At 47.7% G+C, this 9,668-nt stretch overlaps 4 protein-coding genes across 4 annotated transcripts; all 4 read right to left on the minus strand.

Moving 5' to 3' along the window:
• Window positions 1-568: 568 nt before the first annotated feature.
• Window positions 569-2,246, minus strand: EDB93DRAFT_1164156 (uncharacterized protein; the record flags this gene model as incomplete). Its single annotated transcript, XM_041450127.1, has 3 exons — window positions 2,098-2,246; window positions 1,694-2,026; window positions 569-1,629 (listed from the first exon to the last, which is right to left on the minus strand). Coding segments are annotated over exons 2-3 (1,298 nt in total), but the record flags the coding sequence as incomplete, so codon positions are not given.
• Window positions 2,247-2,682: 436 nt separating this feature from the next.
• EDB93DRAFT_1242011 (glycoside hydrolase family 20 protein) lies at window positions 2,683-5,163 on the minus strand (the record flags this gene model as incomplete). Its single annotated transcript, XM_041451955.1, has 13 exons — window positions 2,683-2,775; window positions 2,829-2,980; window positions 3,033-3,093; window positions 3,137-3,173; window positions 3,232-3,272; window positions 3,321-3,385; window positions 3,463-3,507; window positions 3,564-3,930; window positions 3,983-4,003; window positions 4,056-4,205; window positions 4,256-4,345; window positions 4,400-4,870; window positions 5,047-5,163. The coding sequence occupies 13 exons, from the start codon at window positions 5,161-5,163 to the stop codon at window positions 2,683-2,685; spliced, it is 1,710 nt and encodes a 569-aa protein (XP_041304891.1).
• A 2,055-nt stretch (window positions 5,164-7,218) lies between these two features.
• EDB93DRAFT_1242012 (uncharacterized protein) lies at window positions 7,219-8,014 on the minus strand (the record flags this gene model as incomplete). Its single annotated transcript, XM_041451956.1, has 2 exons — window positions 7,219-7,404; window positions 7,493-8,014. The coding sequence occupies 2 exons, from the start codon at window positions 8,012-8,014 to the stop codon at window positions 7,219-7,221; spliced, it is 708 nt and encodes a 235-aa protein (XP_041304892.1).
• A 32-nt stretch (window positions 8,015-8,046) lies between these two features.
• On the minus strand, window positions 8,047-9,439 carry EDB93DRAFT_708238 (uncharacterized protein). Its single transcript, XM_041457173.1, has 2 exons — window positions 9,243-9,439; window positions 8,047-9,189 (listed from the first exon to the last, which is right to left on the minus strand). The coding sequence occupies exons 1-2, from the start codon at window positions 9,358-9,360 to the stop codon at window positions 8,306-8,308; spliced, it is 1,002 nt and encodes a 333-aa protein (XP_041304893.1). The 5' UTR covers window positions 9,361-9,439; the 3' UTR covers window positions 8,047-8,305.
• Window positions 9,440-9,668: the final 229 nt, after the last annotated feature.

Here is a 9,668-nt window from a genome sequence, read left to right on the forward strand (position 1 = left end):
GGGCGGCCATCGAAAGGTATATATAGAAGGCGGATGCACTGCGAAAGCAGGTCAACAGATAGAGTGCACAGACAACAAACAAGAGACTCGGTTGGAAGGGCAGACCATGGAACATGAGAATGACTAGAAATAACAGAGTGGATATGTGCACATTATAATTAAAACAGTGGTAGACACCAGAAAATGAATCGATCCCCCACCTGACGCCAATAATTGTGTTGGAATTCATACTAATCAGTGAATCAACGAGTTCTTGCTGACGATTTTGCAGAGGTACTACAGCAATTCAACAGTTAGATGAGAGAATACAACTATAAATACAGTCAACAAACAAGTGAATAAAGGAACTTGAAGGCATGTAACATTCCCGAACGTGAATGTATTCCAAACTGGATTATTCTAGGAGGCTCCCGCGACATACAGAGCAGTAGCCACTGTCAAAGATCTAAGATGCATGTTGACTTCATCCCATTTCCTATCCTTGCTATGAACTCTGTCGACGCCAGGAAGCCAGGCAGAAATGATGCGAGCGAGAGTTTCGGCAGTTGTTACTTGAAACTGAGATGTCTCCAATTCCAATGATCGTAGGGCGGTATGTTGTATTGGCTCAGCATCAGGATCGATGTCGATAGTTGTAACATTGATTGGAACTTGCAGTGTATGCAATTGTGGACATAGACCGAGCATTGTAAATAATCCATGGAGGGAGACTGAAAAAGGATCAAGACACGAGCTGTTGATATGCAGAGTGCGGATGTGCGGCCAAGTGGACATGGCTTGCAAGAGAATGTCACTGTCCAGGTAGATGCAGAAATTACAAAGCGTGAGATCCAGGGTTCGGAGCTGTGTGAAGCAAAGGAGATGCGGAATTACTGAAAAAGAGGTGTCTTCCTGGAATTCATCATTAAAAGCACGAACAGAGATTCTCTCTAGAGTCTGGCATGCCGTGCAGCGGGACAACGCACGAAAGAGTTGCTCGGCCTTTTCTGGATATATAACTTGGACGTCTAAGTCGAACTCTTTCAGCGAGGGGAATTGCGAGTGTTGCATGACTGTGATGATGTATCCAATATCGCACAGCTCTCGGAAGGAAAGAGTCGTGATATTGACGAATGGTGGTAAATTGACGATATCCCGTCCCAACGGCGAAGGAGAGACACCTCCATGATTAATTTCCATTCTGAGAAGGGTAGGGAGGTAGGAGATGTGCTTCCATGCTTCCCAGTCGAGCATTAGACAAGACAGAGTTACAAGCCGCGTGCACAAACGGATCCTATCAGCTAGCAGGGAGAGCTCATCTGCCATCCTGGTATCAGCATACACATCAGAAGCATAGATGCGTAAGTGCTCCAAAGCAGTGCAACGTATTGCAATAGATTGCAGATTCTCATTGGCAGTCAATAGATGACATTGGTGCAGCGTATGGGGCAGGAAGAGATCCAAATATTTGGTAGAAAGCGTTAACGACCTCAACCTTGGAAATACGCATGCTTCGGCAGGGATGCCAGAGAGAAGGTGAAAATGATGATCGGATTGTATTTTCAATGTGCGAATACGCGCGGAGTGACGCAGAAATTGATGGACCTCATGGGCAGATAACGGTTCGACGCCTATCATCCAGGGCTTGCACTATTATGTTGATGCTCAGTTAGCCGGACAGAAACGAACAAATTTAATGGAGTCGTGCACTGACCCTTGTACTGCCACTACGATATATCAGTGGATGCAACCTCGTTACACAGCCTAGCAAGGGTTCTAGGTGATTTATTTCAGCCCACAGCAAATCCATCGCGGGCTCGTGGAACATTTTGCATGTGATTGCAAGCGCTGCAAGAGATTTCCGAGCCGATGTTATTCGAGTGAATGAGGATTTATTCACATGGGTGAATACCTCCAGGAGGACTTCTGGAATAATTAAAGCTTGATGCATCACTAGTAGAGTCAAGACTCGGTCCAGAAACTAGGCTCGTGACCAGCCTGACTTATATACCACGGAGTCACGGACAAGTCGAGTAGCGATGCCAGGCTGGTACAGATTTGTGAGGGCATTTCTGAAATTTTGGCGAGTCTGGGACAAAGTACGAGTCAAAGTCTCACCTCCAAGCGGAATATGAATGTTTCCGTGTCCGTCGCTGTCTCTCACACTGGCTCACTGTCTACAACAGCGTCAAGGCCCAAGGATTTACTTCCGTAGAGTGAGCAAGGGAATGGGCGGGCAGAGTTGAGGCGGAGCATGAACATGCATCATTCCAAGCTTAGGCAGCGCATTGATTAGGCTGATTGGCATAGCCGATCAAAGTTTAACCTCCGCAGTGCCGGTTGGCTGCCGTGGTGTAGACCTTGGGGCCCACTGGCGCCAAATCTCTGATTTGTTTGGCAGGTGAAAGCACGGAGTTTGAAGCTTTGAAGCTTGAAGTTTAGCAGATGCCGGTCGTGCCGGTGGTAATCAATCGCATTTGAGACTACTTATTGTGAATAATACATCGTTGTTCAGTGCATCACCTCAGACATTTCGTCAACTTCCGTTTCGTCATGACTTCCCGCAGAGCCACGGCGTAAATTTTTTGACACAAATCAATTTTTTGGTGAATAGGAGCTATACGCGTCTGGTAATCGATGGAGCAAATTGATTGACGTAAAGACTGATTGTGCAAAGACCACTGAATTCCGATCACGTTTAAATCAACCATCGCATGCGTCTGGTCGGAGCGCACACCACTGCGGCTGGAGTGGGATGGCATTGACGCCGCGCTGTACCATCCTGTACCTGATATCCTGTAACATTCATATGTCATTTAAGTGGTGCTTACACATCAAGCACTACTCACATGCAAACGAGGAAGTGCCTCAGTGACGTTGAGTGCAGCGCCAGTGGGTTGCTTCCCACTCCAAAAGATTTCTGCTGATGATGCAGCACGTGGCCACACGATCGGGTCGATATTTTGGGGACCAGACTGCTCACTCCATAGAATTTGCTCGCCTGCAAATTGCTCAGAAAGATCGATTTAACCTCGAGACTAGATTGTATTTACCTCCGAGAACAAGCTCGTATTGCGCCTCGGTCAAGTTTGCCAACGGATCGAAGGTATATGCCTAACGAAACATTGCGGGATGCGCGGTAATCATGAACATTCACACTTGCCTCGGACCAGGTCTTGAAGGGGCTGCTACTTCTGTTCTCCCGAGGGATGCCAATTCAGACCGAGTACATTCGAAAAGATGAAAACTAACCCAGTTGGGTTGTCTCCCAGCCACTCACCAGCACCGGTATCCTGGGATAATAAGGATATCGTACTTTGTAGAAGAACTCGTCAACTAACCAAATAGAAGTAATTTGATGGTGCTTGGATGATCCTGAGACCCCTTTCTGCCACTGCTGCAGCATCTGCGGAAGAAATCCAAATCCTTTCAGTACAGCTGAATCAGCGAAGTTAGATCATGATAATATGGTATTTACATCACAATAGTCCTCGTTTGAGAGTGTGATATTCCAGTCGAGGACCATTTCTGGACGACAGTCTCCATTTAATACTGACATTCAAAGGAAGAAACGGAGTACATACCTTCCCATACAACAGGCGTCTTTCCTTGTGCAATGAGTGCACCATGAGTGGTCTGTGTGAACCTGTCAAGAGCACCGTTCAGCGTCATGCCGGTCATGTTGAGCTGCTGCTGCGTGAGGTAGGTCGTCGGCATAACAGTTCTTGTTGATTTCATCGCCCCCGGTGCTAAAATAGTATGAAGGGAGGGTCTTCGCTGACATCGGTGAGCAAGGAAGTAGTGAAGTTCATGACCTCTGGGAGTGCAAAACGAAGCTGACCGGCAGGGGGCTCGCCAGGCAAAGTCTGCCCATGGGCTAGCGTCAAAGCATGCAACATATTCGGGATAAGTGGCCCCAATGATAGCAGTGTGGCCGGGTGTATCGATTTCCTGGTAGGATAGTTGAGAAGTGATTCAGCAAAATTGACTGATGAGTACTCACCATCATAACATCGATACCTCTCTGCGAGAGCACAATGATGAAACAGAAGACCGTGAGAAAGGGAAACACGTACTGCAGCAGCATACTGCACGATGTGTTGGACATCGCTTGCTGTGTAAACTTCTTTACGAGAGTATGCGCCGTTGATGGCAAGCTCGGGATACTGTGCAACTTCAAGTGGAAAACTTTGACTGTCCGTGATATGCCAGTGGAAAGTGTTGATCTGTCTAGCTTGTGAGGGATGACAAGACAAGACGCTGGGAGAGCACCCGCCTTCACCCAGCTCATCGCGTCCAAAGTTCGCAGAATGTCGCTGACCGCGTAGTAGTTCCTCGAGGTGTCCAGTCCTAATCCCCGGAAAGGCTACGTATATGGGTTCATGCACCTGACGCCAAAGTGCAAGTGATAGCTGCTCACATACGCAGGAGTGTCCGTGATCGCAATCGGGGCAAGTAAAGTGTAAGTTACTCCTTCAAAGTGATAGAAAATCTGATTGAAAGTGGTGAGTCCTCTGTACAGACCCAACGTCGAGTTCGCTGTCAAAGTAGCAGCCGATCCATCTGCTGGAATGGTTAGTGCGTACTCCTCACTACGGGTTCCCAGGGGCTTGACAGCTTCTGAAGAAATGGGTTGTGCAGAAGCCCCACTCGCGAGAGATAGCGTCAACTTTGAAAGCGTCATCGCGCTAGCAAGTGCGGTAGTGTCATTCGCGCCGCGGTCTACGACGAGACGTCTAAAGTTGTCATTTTCGAGATAATACTGTGATTGCGCAACCGCATCATGTAAATCCGACGGCGCGCCTTCAATCTGGACGTCAAAGTAAAATTCGGGGGAAACTTTAAGGGCGGCCAGCCCGGTCTCGAGAGTAGTTGGGATGGGCCAAAGAGCCTGCACACCAAAAGGAAGGATGCATCCTGCGACAAGTGTCAGGAAAATAAGGTAGGGAGAAAAGGCCATGAATCAAGAAGCGCGGGTTAAAAGCGCAACCAGTTCACCTGCAGTTGCTTACATCAAGTCATAGCTACTGAGAGGTGAGGGGTTATATGCACTTTCAAGATGCGTACGTAACCTCGAAGAAAGATCAACCAAGAATTCCAATGCAAGTAGAAATTTTGCATGTGTTCAGCGCTGACAGGTCCGGCGTGGTCCGTGAACGGCCTCCGGAAGTTTGGATCATCCATATTCAAGAGGAAGATAGTTCAGAACTCACTGGTTGACCCTATATTCGAGTACCTGATGAGTTATAACTTATCAGTGTCGCCTCAATGTTTGCATTTCCAGTAGTAGCGATTCGAGCTGTTCTCAACTCCTTCCTAGGCGTTTGAAATTGTCGTTGATGATCAGAGACACAAGGGGAGGGGGCGTCCTCCAGCACGCACCATCTTACGTTAGGGACGTCAGTTTTGATGTTCTATTGGATTCAAACTGTGTCACCAGATACATTGGAGTTCTGCCAGGTTCTGCCACCCTCCCTTCCCATGAGTTCTGCCGTGGAACAGGCACAACCAATCTTACCAGACCAGTTGGCAGAACTAGAAATTCACCAAACTTTGATGCAAGTAAGGAGATCGCCTCGTTGCGAGCGGGAGAGGGAACTGGCGCAGAAGCACACTGTAGCAACATTCGGATGCCTGAAACTCACACGGAGGAATAGCACGGGTTCAAAAGCGAGGGAATGCGTAATGATAACTGAGACGCCATCAACATGACCACTAAACAGTCTCAACTCAACAAAAAAAAATAGTGGCGAAGCGAGTCGTGATATAAGACAAACTTGAAACCGTGAGAACAAGCCATAGTTTCGTGGGAAAGTTGTGGGAAAGCATCGTGTCATCGTCCAAGCCCCATATAATCTGCGCTGAGCATTCATCTGACCCACTTGCTAGTAGCGTGCTGTCCGCAGAGATATGCATGCAGCTCACTTCTAGCGAATGGCCTCGAAGTGCTCCCAGAATTCCCATCTCAGGCTTTCAAAGCTCTACTTATCTTGACGATCACCAACAGTCCGTCGATATTGCCATTGCCATATATCTGCCCTGTAGATATCCCGCACTTACTCAACTTCTCTACCCCCTTATAAGCGCTATCGCAGCCTGATCCATCTGCTGGCCATTGGGGAAGTAAGATATGGCTGTAATACCTGGCATATCATCCGCCGATGTTGTCACCGGTGCCAGTATTGTATTTCCGCATAGAACTCCATCGATGTGGAATTCATGGTCGCGTGATGCATCTTGAGTAAAACCGCAGTTGAGTAGCCAAGACATTTCTAGAAGCCTCGAAGCTGTTTTCGTGCGCTGTTATCCTAACGCTTATGGCAATTTTGAAGATAACAGCACGTTTCCTGCTAAGCTGATGGTCAGTTCACTCATGCTGACATCTCAGATGAGAGTTTGATGTTACAAGTGATAAGCCAAATTGATGAGCGAAGGCTTCTTGAATGTCAGCATATTTCGCTCATAGACATCACCGAAAAGCTGCACTGATTTTGAATCCGGTTCACTGCGCTGACACAACTTGAAGCATTAGCTGACTCTGCTGAGTGAGCATGTCAGCAGCTGACTCTGCTGAGTGAGCATGTCAGCAGCTGACTCTGCTGAGTGAGCATGTCAGCAGCTGACTCTGCTGAGTGAGCATGTCAGCAGCTGACTCTGCTGAGTGAGCATGTCAGCAGCTGATATGCTAGCCATGGCCGAAATCCTTGCATCAGAGCATCAATCTCATGTCTCTCGGACTAGTTTCCTCATACCATCAATCCAATCGTCCTGGAGTAAATGCTTACCCAATCCGTCCACTTCCTAGACCAACCCACGCAACATTAGATGCACATAGGGCTGAATACAAAGCCTCGTACTCCTTATCATCCTCACCGTGAATCCGATCGATGCATCTCAAAAAAGACGACCGACACTTTCATCAAACTTGTGACTTCACATATCTGACACTGCTCTCGTTTCGATATCTGCCACGATGGGTCCCTCTAATATTCATGCACGCAGCGTCCTGGAAAACTTCTTTTGTGTCCTTGTAAGATTTGCAAACTCCATTTCTTTTGCGCTCTCCAGATGAACATTGTTATCAGTCATGCGTGCAATAGTTGGTACGATACGCCTAACTAACGTTGAGGTAGTCAACGATCACGTTTCGATAGCCGAATCCCATTGGCTGTTTAGACAATATGATTATCTAGGTGATGCTATCCGAGATCGGTTACACACATTTCTTACAAGGTTTTACTACAATGCTTTGAACGCATCGCGGTACCGAGTCATCTCGACACCAGAAGAGTGAGCGAAAGACAGTGCGCTGGGCTTTTGTGATCGTGTTGTCACAGCTTCGATCGCATCGGATGCGAGGCATGAGCTGCGGACGATATGCAGGACGAATTTCTCGAGCGTGAGATATGCAGTATTTTCAATTTCCTGTCGTGATGATATTTAGGATCGTTGCTCTTCAGTAAAAGATAGTGCATGCCTCTGATATCTGTTTTATAATTGCAGGGTAGTCCACTTCGTGCACACCAGATCTCTCGTAGAATGTAATGTTCGTAATCACTCTCTGCTTTGCGAGGCGTTCAGGGGGATTAACGCCAATCAGCACGGGCATGACAAGGTCTTTGACAGACACCTTTGCAGTCTGCTGCGAGCTGTCTTGGCCTCTCGGTGTAATCACCTCGATCTCAAAGTCGTTCGCAAGTAAAATCTGTTTCGGTAGGCCGATGACGACGCGCACGGCATCCACATTCTCTTCAGCCAGAGCAAATGCTTTCTGAGTAACCTCATGCACGAGTGCACGAACATCGGTATAAGATTCCGAGAGCGATGAGACGGCTTTGGTGAGATGGCCATAGTGGATGGAGTCTATGACATTGTCGGATTGGCCGGAGATCTGAAGGAAAGAGGGTTTGAGATGGAGGTGGACGGTGATGAAAACGGGCTGTTCGCGCAGGCGTCCCCAGCAATCTTCGCCAATGTTTGCCGTGAGCTGGATGGTGTCAACGAGCACGACATCGGTGGTGGTGGGCAAGGACATTGGACGGTCAGCAGCTGCGTGGGAAATTCCGTCATTTGGTCCGCGGACAAAGTCTAATTCGAGGATTTCTACGGATTGAGTGCAGCAAGTCTTTGGAGATAACTACAAAATACTTAATATAAAGGCGTCAAAATACATGTAATACATCGATTCGACAGCGAGACTCGAGGGAGAAAGCAATTGCAGCTATAGTAAAAACCACCATGCCAACAATGACAGACACTGACGAACGAACACGAATGAATGTAGCCACTCCAGGATGTTCCCGCACATGAATATCCCATGTTGAAGTCAGGTATTCAAGGTGGCTCCTATATCATGCAGCGCAGCAGTTCTTAATGATACGAGATGTGTGTTGACTTCATGCCAAGCCTCCCAATAACTGACCTGGTCGACACAGGGGAGCCACTTGAAAATGATGCGAGCGAGAACTTCAGCATTTCCTAGAGATTCGGATGCTTCCAAGTGCAACTTTTTTAAGGAGGTATGCTGTATTGGCTCAGCATCAGGATCGATGTCGATGTTCACGGTGTCAATTAACACTCGCAACGATTCCAACTGAGGACATTGACGGATTGCGGTGAATAATCCGCGGAATGTAACGGAAGGTGCGATAATGCAATCTTCTATTTTCAGAGTTTGGATGTGCGGCCAAGCTGACATGGCTTCCAACAGAAGGTCGTTGTCAAGGTGGATGCAGGAATCACAACTACTAAGGTGCAGGCTTCGGAGCTGTGTGAAAGAAAGGAACTGTGGAATCACTGTTAAAGACTTGCTTTGGGGGTCGTCATATTCCTCAAAGATAACAGTGAGTCGTTCCAGGGTCTGTTTGCAATGGGACAGCGCACAAAACAGTGGCTCAGCCTCTGTCGAAGCCAGAACGTCCATATCGATCCAGAAACTTTTCAATGAGGGGAAATGTAACTGTTGCAGCATGGTGGTCGCATATGCAGCATTGTTTACCGAGAAGGAAAGAGTCGTAAGGTGAAGGAATGGCAAGATATGCGGTCCCAACAGCCGAGGAGGGGTGCCATGACGAATGCAAACTTTGATTTTCACCAGGGTACGGAGGTTGGAAAGGTGCTCCCATGTTGCCCAGTCAAGGGGTGGACAAGACAAAGTTACAAGCTGGTTGCACAAACGGACGTGGTAAGACAGCGTGAACAGTTGATCTACTGTGTTCTTGTCAGAATTCTTGTTTTAATAGATGAGTTCAACAAAGCAATACCAGAAATCGCATGATATGGATCACCAGGAAATACATGACAATGGTGCAGGGTATGGGACAGGAATAACCCCAAATATTTGGAAATTGGAAGACATAACCACCGCAGCCTCGGAAACATGCATATTTCGACGGGAATGACTGAGATAAGCGGGACAAGGCGATCGTCAGAGAACAGTATGGTCAGTGAACGAATCCGGGTGGAGTGACGCAAACATTGACGGGCCTCGTCAGCGGATATTGGTTTGATGTGTGCTGCCCACTGAGGGTCCCAGTCTCGCTATTCAGTAAATGTTGAGTCGATCCGCCGATGAACGAAAAGAAGTAAACAGAACGGGAGCCCAAAATAGTCTGCACTCACCGATGCACGATCATAATACACCAGTGGATGTAGCCTCGTTACACATCCCAGCAGTGGCTCTAGGCCAT

The sequence above is a fragment of the Suillus bovinus genome (genome assembly GCF_016758785.1).
Source record: "Suillus bovinus strain UH-Sbo-P2 chromosome Unknown EDB93scaffold_55, whole genome shotgun sequence".
NCBI classification, from domain to species: domain Eukaryota; kingdom Fungi; phylum Basidiomycota; class Agaricomycetes; order Boletales; family Suillaceae; genus Suillus; species Suillus bovinus.

Bases quoted from the DNA above. Each gene is read 5' to 3' on its own strand.
- EDB93DRAFT_708238 (XM_041457173.1), bottom strand. From the start codon at position 9,360: ATGTTTCCGAGGCTGCGGTGGTTATGTCTTCCAATTTCCAAATATTTG. The intron at 9,190-9,242 runs GTATTGCTTTGT...ACAAGAACACAG, and splicing joins TCCATATCATGCGATTTCTG to TAGATCAACTGTTCACGCTG.